This window comes from Hipposideros armiger, unplaced genomic scaffold, assembly GCF_001890085.2.
Source record: "Hipposideros armiger isolate ML-2016 unplaced genomic scaffold, ASM189008v1 scaffold_645, whole genome shotgun sequence".
Lineage (NCBI taxonomy): Eukaryota > Metazoa > Chordata > Mammalia > Chiroptera > Hipposideridae > Hipposideros > Hipposideros armiger.
The window spans coordinates 80,031-93,845 of record NW_017731995.1 but is presented as its reverse complement, the minus strand read 5'-3'; the positions used below and the strand labels follow the sequence as shown (position 1 = coordinate 93,845).

The 13,815-nt window shown below is 34.5% G+C and overlaps 1 protein-coding gene across 1 annotated transcript in view; it reads left to right on the top strand.

Annotated features, from left to right (window-relative positions):
• WASL (WASP like actin nucleation promoting factor) overlaps window positions 1-13,815 on the top strand; it is a 67,702-nt gene that overhangs the window by 41,949 nt on the left and 11,938 nt on the right. Inside the window, exons 6-9 of the mRNA XM_019625916.1 lie at window positions 3,894-4,062; window positions 7,152-7,194; window positions 8,315-8,468; window positions 13,794-13,815. Coding sequence (XP_019481461.1) covers window positions 3,894-4,062; window positions 7,152-7,194; window positions 8,315-8,468; window positions 13,794-13,815 — 388 coding nt within the window. The remainder of the gene's footprint in view (window positions 1-3,893; window positions 4,063-7,151; window positions 7,195-8,314; window positions 8,469-13,793) is intronic.

Genomic DNA, 13,815 nt, shown 5'->3' with positions numbered 1-13,815 from the left:
TGGGCCACCTGTCTCTCGACTGTTTTACCTTGGTGAGAGTTCCCTGTTTTTTGTGTAATTAACGGGAAGACTAGTTTGTTCTCTTAGTTTTCAAATTAACTAGAAATGCTGTTCAATGAGAATATTAAAAAACCTTTTCTGTGACAGCTCTCCTTAATCAGAAGAAGGTGATTTGTCATTTGACTTTTTTTTTTTAAAGGAAGGGAAACAGCCCCCTCCATTATATATTTACTTAGTACATATTCTTAGGATAAGTATAATTTCATAAATGGAATAACTAGATTAAACTTTATTAGAAAGGATTCAAGAGTATAGCTGTTACCAGATCCTCCATAAACATTATTAAAAAGTGACCCTGCCTTATACAGGTTATCACTAAGTGTGTCATTTTTGGAAACTAATATTTAACTGGGCTTTAGAACACCATTTTAAACTTATTTCCTAACACCTTCAAACTCTAAAGTAAATGGCTGTTATAAACCTAAAACCAAGTATCTCATCTCTTTGATGTATAGAAACCCTTTTTTCTAAATTTTGAAAATTATTAGTAAATATTTATTAAATGATGAACTGTTGGCACTACAAACTGATAAAGAAGTAATATATAGTAGAATTTGTAAAGTTAGCATTGTCAGTCACTTTATGGTTTGACTTTTGTGTAGAAGACCTAAGAGTTAATAACAGAAAGATTAGTGGTCTGGGAACCAAGATAGCAGAGTTCACCTTTGCCTTTGTCACTTACTGTGTGACTTCAGACAGGCCACCTGACACTTCTTGCCCTTTTCATCTATAAAATGAAACATTTAGAAAAATTCTCTAATTTCCCAGCTAATAGTAATTTTCCATACATCTCTTTCATCTGGGTTTTCTTATATAGACTTAAATAGTGTTTTAAGGAGTACTAATGTAGTTAATGTGTAATGGCACTAAATAGCTAATGCCAAGGCTTTATGAACTGCATGGCAGGTGTGGAACAGTATATCCGTACCTGATTTGGGGTAGAGGGAGGAGGGGAAACACAGTCTGGCTGCAGTATGAGTTCAACTTTGTTATTCATTCCACATACCACTGATATTTTGTATCTGTCCTTTTCATCCTTGAACTTTCTTCAGACATGGCTGTTATTTTCTCTAATAACTGATGAATGGGGTTTACAAGAACCTTAACTTCGTTATTTCCCAGAAAAGAATTTAATAGCTTGGATAATTTAAACAATTAAACCTAACTTTATCCAACTCTATTACCATTTAGAATAGCCATAGTATAATAGGTTACTTTTATATAAGCTAAAGCAGCATAAAAATATTTTTTGTTTTTTTTGTTTGTTTTGTTGTTGTTTTGTAAATTCTAATTATAGTTGACCCTTGAATAACATGGTTTGAACCGTGCAGGTCCACTTATAGAAGGATTTTTTTCAGTTAATATGTATAGTACTATAAATATATTTTCTAACTATATGAACACCTATTTCAGGAAGGGTGGTATGTATAAAGAGAGTAACTAACTCTAGTACTCCCAAATCTGTCTCAAGTCAACTCTAGTACTCCCAAATCTGTCTTAAGTCAATTCTTAAATTCTATTCTATTTATACTACTAAGTATAAAATTAAGAGACTAAATAGTAATTTGCAGCATCGTATTGTGTTGCTGAGACTGATTGGTAAAGATAAATTATGAGAAGGAAAGCAGAACTGAGAATGAGAAGTAAAGTCTTATTACTAGATCAGTCTACAAAGATATGAGTATGACCCCAATTCAACCCCCTAACACTGAATTCTGGGTAGTCCATGTCCCCCCTTTTTTTGGAAACTACAGCAAACACTGAAATCTGATATCCATGCAACTTTGAAAACCCAAGCCTTTATCTACTGTTTAATAAGCCTTCTGTATTGCTTACCTCACCTTTAATTCTTGATCCAGTTATTTTCCCTCACACAGAATCATCTTTTAATGATTTTATCCATATTATTCACTAGCTTCCGTTTTTTTCAAGAAGAATTTGTTTCTTGCCAACATGAGTATTCCCATGGAATTTTGTATGAAATTATAAGTAGAGCTTTTAAACATTTGCATATTATACTTATATGTAAGTAGACTTTGAATATTGAGGAAAAATAGCTGAATTTTGGTGATATTAAACATACATTTTTCCAAATTGTTTACTTCTTTGATAAGGTGTTTCATGCTTTTCATGATTTAATTTTAGCTCTATTTCATCTTGAATAGTAGAGTTGGGAGAGAGAAAGTAGATTATAGATAATTTACCCACATAGATAAATATTTTTCTTTCAGATAACTTTAATAGGATACTTTTGAGGTTTTCAGCACAATTGAAGAATTACTGTCAAATTGGCACTTAGTGATTGATTACCTAATATACATTAGCCTATAATTTCTTCAGATTGCTATTTGCCATTCTGTGATTGTGTGGGGGTCCCCAGGACCACCCCCACAGTTGGTGATTTGCAGAAGGACTCACAGATCTTAGTATATAGTGGTGCTCATGGCAAAGGTGTGTCACAGTGAATAGATACAAAACGAAATCAGCTGTGGGGAAGACACACAGCGTTAATGCTGGAGAAAACCACACAAAGGTGTTTTCCCATTGGAGTCACAGGGGATGCACTTAAATTCTCTCCTAATGAATTGCGACAACACAGCGTTGTGTAAAGGAAAAGCTGAGTTTATTGTTTAAAGCCCAGGGTTTATTGGTGGCTAGTCACATAGGTGTCCTCTGTCTAGCACAAACCAAGGTTCTAGACTCCCAGAAGGAAAGCAGCTATTAAGCACAAACCACATTATGACCATAAACAGTGTAAAAACAAGTGAGCCCATGTTATCATAGAATAATGAGAACCCTCTTGAAATCCAAGTTCCCAGATGCCAGCTAAGGGTGGACTCTGCAAGTGGGCTTTTCTAAACATAGCAGTTTCAGACCTACTATGGTAACTTTTTCCTGCACAGTGGTGATTTCATTTTATGCAGTGTTATGAACATTGTCATTAATGTAATCGTCTCAGAGGAATTTGGTCTGATAGGAGGTTTTATAGGAGAATCATATATGAAAATGTAACCTCTAAGGAACGTGTGTTGCCCTTTAGGTAACTTTATGAGGAATTTTTACGTTTAATACATTTTATTCAGAATCTCATGCTTTTAAGACCAAGAATATTTTTGTGAATTATAAAACAGGTGTAACTCCTAAAGATGTTATTAATATAATAATATCCGAAGGTGCCTGAGATGTTTTTACTGTTGACCGTTGCAGAAGATAAATGTTTTGGGAATTTTTTTCATCTTAAGTTTTTGAGCTGTATACTTCTGATTGTTGAAGTATATGTATACTGATGGGGAAAATATTACTAGACTTAAATATGGCAGTTTTGGGAAAAAATGGCAGTAATCATTGTATTAGTACATGTTTTCTAATGAACTACTGAAGTTGAAACAGAGGTAGGACTAGATTACTTTGTTAGATTTAAAACAAAGTGATGGCTCTTTTACGTTTCTTTTACTGTTCCTGTTATGTGATATATACCACTTTTCCATTGAGTAATGTGTTGGATGTGAGGCTATTACAGTCAAAATTTAAGGGTTCAGACCAATTCAACTTAAATTCTTGTTGAAAGTTTATATTCCTGATGATATTTAATGTTATAAAAATGCCAATTTTGCTTTGAAATAATGTGCTAATGTGTTTTAAGAGTTTATTAAAGGTTTTTAAAATTTAGGCAGCACTTCATTATTTTTAAAAATTAACCTGCAAGTTTAAAATTCAAATAATTTATAGTAACAAAGTGGTCTTACTTCAAATTATGATATTTAAATTATAAATTATGACCGTGATAATTGTTAAAGTATATCCTTTTCATATTATTTTGAATTTTTTTGTAGGTCCTAACCTACCCATGGCAACAGTTGACATAAAAAATCCAGAAATCACAACAAATCGATTTTATGGTTCACAAGTCAACAACATCTCCCATACCAAAGAAAAGAAAAAAGGAAAAGCTAAAAAGAAGAGATTAACCAAGGCAGATATTGGAACACCAAGCAATTTCCAGTAAGACAGTTTTTTTGTTGTTTTTACGTTTACTTTTGATTTATTCATTGCAACTCTTGATTTTTAACTTGTTAGAAAATTTTGTTTTCTTTTCAGTAGGACCCTCATATTTATCACTTGATGAACTTTAGCTATAGCTTTTGTTGGACTTTTTTTTTTTAAGTTTTTTTTATTGGTGAATTGGGGAGATGGGAACAGCGCTGGGGAATTGGGGGAAGGGGAACAGACAAGTTGCTGTTGTTTTGTTCTTCAGTCTAGTTGTGGAGGACGTTGCTTCACTGGCCCAAGTTGGCACCATCATTGCGCTCTTCCCGGGCGAGGCAGATCAGTCGCCGGCTTCTGGACAGCCGCTCACTGCGGCTGCTGGCTACACATGGTAGCCCATGGCAACCCACTGCAGCAGGGGCTGCAGCCTACGCCGTCGCCGGCGACTCACGGCAGCCCAGCTCCAGGTTGAGCTGTTGTTCAGCATCTTAGCTGTGGAGGGCAATGTCACTGGCCCTCATATGTGGGATCTGAACCGGGGCCTTCTGGCGTCGCAAGCCAGTTCTTAACCATTGAGCCACTCGGCCCGGCCCAGTTGGACTTGTTTTAAGCTATTGCTCAATGGACTTTCTGTGCATCTCACAGTTTATTTACTTTTCCACTCATTAGAAAATAAAAACTAGATAAAGTTGTTTCTTTACTAATTGTTGGACATAAAAATTATTCTCAATTTTCTCTATAAAAAAATGGTATTTGGAAATTGCTTAGAGGCATTGTCCTAGTCTGTTCGGACTGCTGTTATAGAATACAATAGACTGGGTGGCTTATAAACAACAGAAATTTATTTCTCACGATTTTGGAGGCTGGGAAGTCCAAGATCAAGGCTCTTGCAAGATTTGGTGTCTGGTGAGGACCCACTTCCTGGTTCACAGACGGCGATCTTCTTGCTGTGTTCTCACATGTTGGAAGCGGGTGTGGGAGCTAAGACCGCTTTTCTTTTTTTAGTTTCAGGTGTGCAAAACAACATAATGATTAGACATTTACACCCCTCACAAAGTGATAACCCCACCAAGTCTGCTACCCCTCTGACATCGTATATAGCTGTTACAATACCATTGACGATTCCCTATGCTGTACTCTACATCCTGTGGAAAATAAATTTAAAAAAATACATATATTTTATATATATATATATATATATATATATACATATATATGTATATATATGTATATATATATGTATGTATGTTTAATTGTAGTTGATATTCAACTTCAGCCTCAGGTGTACACCGCAGTCAGTGCTCAGGCATCTACACAACCTATGAAATGATCCCCCTGATAAGCCCAGTGCCCATCTAGGACCTCACATGATTTTCACAACATTATTATTATTATTATTATTTTTAAAGATTTTATTGGGGAATTGGGAGGAGGGAAACAGCGTTGGGGAATCGGGGAAGGGGAACAGACAGGTAGACAAATTGCTGTTTTGTTCTTCAGTCTAGTACTCTTCCCGGGTGAGGCAATTGGTTGCCGGTCATTGGTCGGCCACTCACAGCGGCTCCCAGTAGCTCACACTGGCTACCAGCTGCTCACACTGGCTGCCAGCCATTCACGTAGCTCACGGCAGCCCACTGCAGCCCTGCTGCAGTCTACGCCGGCGACTCACGGCAGCCCAGCTCCAGGTCGAGCTGTTGTTCATCATCTTAGCTGTAGAGGGCGAGCATCCCTGGCCCTCAATATGGGATCCAAACTGCAGCCCTGCTGCTCAGGGCTGGTGCTCCCAAGCGAGCTCTTAACCACTGAGCCACTCGGCCGGCCCCTTTACAACATTATTGATTATATTCCCCACACTGTATTTCACATCCCTGTGACTATTTTATGACTACCAATTTGTACTTTCTAATCCCTTCACCTTCTCACCCATTCCCCAACCCCTCCTCCCATCTAGCAACCATGTTTGTTCTCTGTATCTTAGAGTCTCTATTTCTGTTTTGTTTGCTCATTTATTCTGTTCTTTAGAGTCCACATATAAGTGAAATCACGTGGTATTTGTCTTTCTCGGTCTGACTTATTTTTCTTAGCATAATGTTCTCTGGGTCCATCCATGAAGGGGTGTCTTTTTTAAGGGCACTAATTCCCATTCCTGAAGGATCCAGTCTCATGATGTGATCACCTCCTAAAATTCTTACCTCTGAATACCATCACATTGGGGATTAGATGTCAACATATGAATTTTCAGGGGGCACAATCTATAATATATAGCAAGCACCAAACCCTTGTATTTATATGACATATTTCAAGTATTTTCATATACATCATTTCACTAGCTCATTATAAAACTCCTATCCTGGGCCGGCCGAGTGGCGCGATGGTTAAGAACTCGCTTGGGATGCCAGAGGGCCCCGGTTCGGATCCCACATATGAGGGCCAGTGACACTGCCCTCTACAGCTAAGATGCTGAACAACAGCTCAACCTGGAGCTGGGCTGCCGTGAGTCGCTGGCGACGGCGTAGGCTGCAGTCCCTGTGGCAGTGGGTTGCCATGGGCTACCGTGTGTAGCCAGCAGCCAGCGTGAGCGGCCAGCAGCCGCAGTGAGCGGCCGTCCAGAAGCCGGCGACTGATCTGCCTTACCCGGGAAGAGCGCAATGATGGTACCAACTTGGGCCAGTGAAGCAGTGTCCTCCACAACTAGATTGAAGAACAAAAACGACAGCAACTTGTCTGTTCCCCTTCCCCTAATTCCCCAGTACTGTTCCCATCCCCCCAATTACCCAATAAAAAAAAGTCTTAAAAAAAAACAAAAAAAAAACTCCTATCCTGTCATATATATAGTGCTTGTATTCTTATGGTAGTTTGACAGTTAAGAAAATGAATGCTCAGAAAAATAGTGCAAAAATGTTAAGACCCAGTAGTAGAGCCCGGGCTAGAATCCTGGTCTCCTGAAATACTTGTACAGTTTTTCCCTGATTATGGTGTGTCTATGACAACTATTAGTTAAGGTAAAAAATTCACAGGTGGGTTGGATTTCATATAGATCATGTTTTTTAATGCCCTTTGTGCATTTATTTTTCTATTTTTTTTTCCCCTGTCTTCTACTTTAGGCACATTGGACATGTTGGTTGGGATCCAAATACTGGCTTTGATGTAAGTGTCTTTTCAAGCCATTAACATTACTCTAAATATGTGGGAATGTTATGGCCTATATTTAGATTTTTATTTTTATTATTTATGTGAATTTTAGTGTTTATTTGAATGTGCTTGTGTTTATGTACATATACCACTGAGGTTTAAAACCATAGTTTTTTTCTATCATGCATGGCTAATTTTCAAAAGAGAAAGTTTTTGTATGCCTTGGCTTTATGTCTTATATAAATAAAATCTTTGTGTTTTGAAAGCCAAGAGAAGAAATTTTTTCCTGCTAAATGATCATTTCAGGGGACTATGTACCAAATTATTAGAAAGTACTGTAACAAAATTCTAAATATATATTGGGTTGTCGGGAAAGTCATGACGCATTTTTGCATTAAAAACATAGAAAAATACGTCATGACTTTCCCGACGACCCAATAGTTGTTGCTTTCCATTCTGTTTTTGGCAATTTCATCATTCATCAATTTATAGCACTGTGAGCAAGGTAGGTGAAACTGCTGGCAAAAATAAAAGTGTTCAACATTTTATCTCTATTTTGGTTACCTAAGTAATATGTATCTCATACTTGACAGATAATTAGGGTTTGGAAAAATTATTTTGAAAAGAAATATTAGTGACCGAGGATAAAATTCTTTCTGATGGTTTTTGTTATAACTACAGTGTTAACTCCACAAACCTTCATTGATTGGCTCTTTGTGTTGGGCACTGTCTAGGGTGCTGGGGGTTATAAGGAGGTCTTGCCCTCAAATTTTCAAATTGATTGACTTTTTTTCTGTTTGTGGTTATGTCTAAATCCTATTTAGGACAAGGTGGAATAGGTGAGCATTAAAGATGTCTGAATCAGGAGTGGGTTAGAAAAATCTAAATGAGGTGCCTTCTCTTCGAAGGTAGGAGCAAAAAAGAGATGACATAAAATATAAAATCTCTTTTTAGGTCTTTTTTTTTTTTAATAAGGAAGTTTAATTGGCATATAAATAATGTAACCATATTAAAAGTTTATAAACTTAAAAGAAAATAATTTCGTAAAGGGCAACAGCTGAGAATTCAATTTTATTATGCTCATTTTTAAAACTGGGATAGATTTTATAGTTAGTGGTTATTTTATCTGTTGTAGCTGAATAATTTGGATCCAGAATTGAAGAATCTGTTTGATATGTGTGGAATCTCAGAGGCACAACTTAAAGACAGAGAAACATCAAAAGTCATATATGATTTCATTGAAAAAACAGGAGGTGTTGAAGCTGTTAAAAATGAACTGCGAAGGCAAGGTAATTTTTATTTCTATTTAGGTATTCCGATCTATTTTTTCTTTTGAATCTTGAGGTTACTTTCATGGAAGACAATTACGTGCATATATGTGAACCTTCCTCAAGCAGAATGTTTGCGTTTTGGCCCAATGTACTATGTTTTACATTATTTTAGTGTAACTAAAATACTTGACAAGGTTTTGCATATTACTAAAAAGTCTTATATTAAGTTCATGAAAATCCATACAAAATCTTGTGGTTATTCTATTTTAAAATAAAAAATTATAGTTGCCTACTCTTTTACGTAATGAATCTTAGGAGCCATTAAAGTTGCTTTTACTTGAATTCAGAAGTAGTAATTTAAATATAACCACTACCTAATTAGAAAAATAAAAGCATTTTCAGAATATAAATAATGAAAATAGTTCTTTGTTTTTTGGAAATACAAACATTTTTTTCTTAAGTAAGCACAAAATTTGTCATTTGGTACCCGAGAGCACAAATAACTTGGAACCTTTAAGATCAAAGCACCTTATATTTTAGTTGTATCTTAATAATTATCACAAAAAAATGCAAATACATATCTCTAAATTTTCCAGTATGACAATCATTTGTTTGCCGTCTTATTTATTTGGGGCTGCTTTTCTTCTTAGTTTTTACATACGCATAACAGACAGTATAGCAAAACAAAAGCTCCAGTTAGTAATGTGTTCTACTGAAGAATTTACCTGTCCTTTTAACTTAGATGTTTGACTTACCTGAATTTTTTTCACCGCTGATGTTCATTCAATCTTTGATTCATTCATTCATGCTGATATTTAGTAAACATTATTATGCCAGCACTAGTCTCTACTCAGGATATTAAAATATAAAGGTATGGTTACCCTAAGAAATCTTATATTGGGTTGTCAGAAAAGTCATGACGCAGTTTTGCAACGAAAAACTTAGAAAAATACGTCATGACTTTTCCGACAATCCAATAGTTTAGTGTGAGAATAGATAATAAACAAGTATTTGGCCATAATTACTGTTGTGGAAATGCAATGCTAGTTCCCCTGAAACTAGTATGACACTAATTTATCTTATTTTGTGAAAAAATTATATCTCCAAATTCTATGGCTTGTTAGTAAGACCATCTTGAGCACTGTACCATTGTTGTTAATAGTGTAAGGGTACATGTAAAAGCCACAGTTCCTGTTAAGTGTACAGATGATGGGAGGTCTTGAACCCTTGTGTGCTCCTTTACTCTTTCTCCACTGTTGCCACTCACCTTCACCGTACACCATCAAATGGTGCTCGGGGTCTCTGAGCGCTCTGAATTCATAGGTGTGAGTTATTCCTGACATTTATTAGACCGTCCATACTACTGCCCTTCACCTGAATGCCTGTACGCAACAGTGGACTGTAGTAACTTGATTGGGTTCGTTTTTTAAACTTTATCATTATTGCTTGTCATCCTAACTGATTTTCAAACGCCAAATTTAGGCAAGGTCTTTCCTCGATTGAATTACCTAAAACAAACAAAAACAGACAACAGGCATTAAAAAAACATACTTTGGGAACAAAGTTAATTCTTATCATACTCAAAAACCTAACTTCCAATGTGAAACTGTTTACACACCAAAGAATGATTTTGTAGAAGATAAATTCTATTTAAAGGAAGAGTAAATATTTTTCCTTTCATTAAGAAAATGTTTTCTAGGCAGAGCATGTAATGTGTTCATAGTGTGAAAAAAAAATAGATGTTTATGAAGTTGTCTTTAAAATCTATTTAATACCTACTGAATCAAATCCTTTGAAACTTATTTTGTAAAATCATGTAATCAAGTTTATAAAGAGTAGATTTGTGAGTTCCAGTGTATCTTTTTTGTGTATATGTACAATTGTCTGAGGTGCATTAATTCAGAATAATCTGCCCTGTAGGTCCACCACAGTGGAGTGGTATGTATGTGGGGTGTTACCTGACCTGTGCACTAAATTATGCATGCTGCGATGTGTTTGTTTTCAAAAAATCAAGAGTTCATTTATCCTGCCTTCAAATCTAACATCCAGTGAGGTTTTTTGCCCTCTACTCAAACTAATGTTTTGGCAAATAGATGGTTAAAGTACAAAGAAAATTCATTTCTCTATGAGTCAGAGCTCATGTTTCGTCTTTAATTTAGATAATTTTATTTAAATTCTGTGGATTTTTAAAAACTCACCCACAGCACCACTGTTGTTTTTATTAAATAATATTTACTTTTAGTAATTGCTTTTCGCACTTGACATTATTTCAATAACCTATATTAAATATACTTACATTTTTACATTGATTTGGGGCAGGGAGGGAAGACTAAACATAAATAACCTCGCAATTAGGTCTATAAATGTCTATTCTGGGAGTTGGTATTCCCATAAATTTTAATTTGTGTCGACTAACATTTTTCTGTTTGCTTTATCTTGATGAGAGTGCATAACAGCAGTTCATTAATATTTCCTGAATTCTATAATACCATGTTTCTTTTAAGTGTTATATTTTATCATTTTTGTTTATAATTTCTATAGATATCAAATATCTAGAGTTATCTACCAATTACTCTTAATACTGATCTGAAACTTAATTACTTTTAAATATTTTAACTTTTCTTTTTAATGTACTATCAAGACCATTTTATTTCTGTAAGCTTCATTCGGTCTTTTTTAACTAAGCTTTGATAATAAGAGCAGTTTTTTAATTAGTTGTAACTTCTGTTTCATGTTCTTCACTTTCTTTTTGAATCTTAGAAATACTGTTGTGATTCTGATTCTGGTGTTTGTGGTGACACTTAAGAGTTGTGAGCATCTATCAGAGTTTCCCATAATGGTGTGTGCTATCTGCTTAGCAGACCTTTTTCTCCATGTAAATCTGCTAACGTTGTGCCATCTGCCCCTTCCTGCTTCATTATTTAATTCACATTTTTACTTTGGGATATAGCATGTCTTCTGCATACTTTCCTTTTTATGTAGGCATAATACATACTATGAAAACAGAAAGTTGGTAATAGGTGTTTTCCTAATGAAAATATAGAGATGTTTCTAGTCAGTTTTCCAGACAGTAGAAACACTAAACTTGTGCTGTACCCCAAACTGGACGCAGCTGGCCACTTATCCATTATAAATGAAGGCTTTCCCTTTCCCTGAGCAATGATTCAGTGTCTGTTGGACTGGGTATTGTTGAACCCCAAATTATTCCAATAAATGTTCTTACTACCAAGTTCAAAGGCACTTTCGTTCTCTCTACTGAAGACATATATCATTTTACATGTAAAAGATGATGTGGATCCAGTCCTCGTTGAAACCACCACCAGCAATAACTGACTAAAAACCTTCTGTGGTAGAGTAGGGTGGTGGGTCCTTTTCCTCCTGATTAATAAACAACTAAATTATAAAAGTGCCAGCCTAGACAAATACCATTGGTATTTGAAATATAAGTCTTAAGTTGATTAAAACGAAGTCTTTGTATCTACTTGAAGGATTTGATGTACTCTTATACAGGGAGTATCCGAAATAGATATATACCCTATCCTTTTGGTTTTGCCCTTTAATTACTATGTTAGAAAGGTCTCCTTGCTTTGGATCCGGTGAGAAAATTGGGCATGGCTTAGCTGCAACACCCACACTTGCAGTATGTCTGGAGTGTAAATCATAGGGGCTTCCCTCTGTTGATAGATTGCATCTATTCATATGTGGGATAACTCTCCTGTTGCGGCTATATTATTATTTCCAGTTATAAAAGTTTGTATTCCCGGAAACAATACACTTGTGCATATTGGCCTTTCTGCATACTTCATCTAATGTTTATGATTATATTTGATAGCAAGCATATTTTAAATAGCATGTTTCCTATCATTGTCCCAAATGAAATGGGAGGATGCCATTTTATTTCCTTTAGAGTGAGCAGGGTTTTATTGTTTGTCTCTGATATCATTGCATTATTGTTAGTTGTAATTAAGGTAGGTATTCGTATTTGTATAAATTGTAGAACTGTCAATCAATATATTATAGTTTGTATCAATAAATACAAATAGCTGTTATAGATCCTAGGATTTCTCTACTCCTAAAAATAGTGAATTTTTCTATTCAGTTTTTAAATGGAGAAATAATGAAGTTTATTGTGTAAATTTGTGTATTCTGTTGGTAAAATTATGCCTCCAGAAATATAACAAATTTTTACTTTGAATTTATTATATTTATTATATATTTATATTTGTTAATTATATTATATCTTACATTTTCACTTAAGTACAGTAAGAATGTAAATATCATTACTACCAGAATAATGTTAATATTTTATTAATTTTAATTTTGCAGTGTGTAGAAATTCTCAGTTTGTTTACAGTGCACTTCTCCTGAAAGTAGTTGAACATTTCATCTGAGCAGACAGCCTCCCTTAATGCCACCACTAGAATTACGGACCATCTTTTAGAAATATAGGATATTATATATTATATTATTATGTATTACTATAGTATATCGCATTATATATTATTTTTTATATTATATACTTATATAATATATAATGTGTATTATTATATAGTCTATATATAAGGAGGGTGCCAAAAAATATATATACACATTTTAAGAAAGGAAAATGACTGTTAAAATTACACTGATGGTAACCACTTTGAGCACCTCTTGAAATTGCAGAAGTCAAAGGTGACTTGTATTCATCTTTTGTTATCTGTATATATTGAGTATTACAATACAATTTTTTCCTTTCCTAAAATGTGTGTACATTGTTTTGGCACCCTCTGTATAGAAAACATAACATAAAGTACAAATGTAAGTTACGTGACAAAAGTTTATATTTTAAAAGAAAAAGTATTATATTTGGGTTTAGTTCAGATTACTTTGAATAAATTCTAATAGGTTATACTACATTAACTATTTAATGCCAAATGTAAATTAATTTTATAAAACAACTACATATACTTGATTCTTTAAAGAGGGAAGGAATCCATTATTTTTATTAAAATGTAAAATAATGCTTATTGACAAAAAATTTTAATTTCATTGTTATATTTTTGTTATAAAAAAGTGTTTATTCTCTTACCTTCAGAAGTGGTGCTAATTCCTGAAAATGAAATTCTACTGTTTTAGCTAATATTGTTTCAAGAAACATCAGGAAGGTGACCTTTAAGCCAAGTATATCCAAATAAAATTGTAAGATATGTGTGGTCAGATATCTTTATAAAAAAAATACAAACATGGTGCCTTTTTTTTTTATTGTCTCGTATTTTTTTATTTATGCATGTTGAAATGAGTTACTTTTTCAGTCTGGTGTGTATGGGGTTAAAAAACATGCCTTTTTTTCTGTTTTTATTTCAGCACCACCACCTCCACCACCATC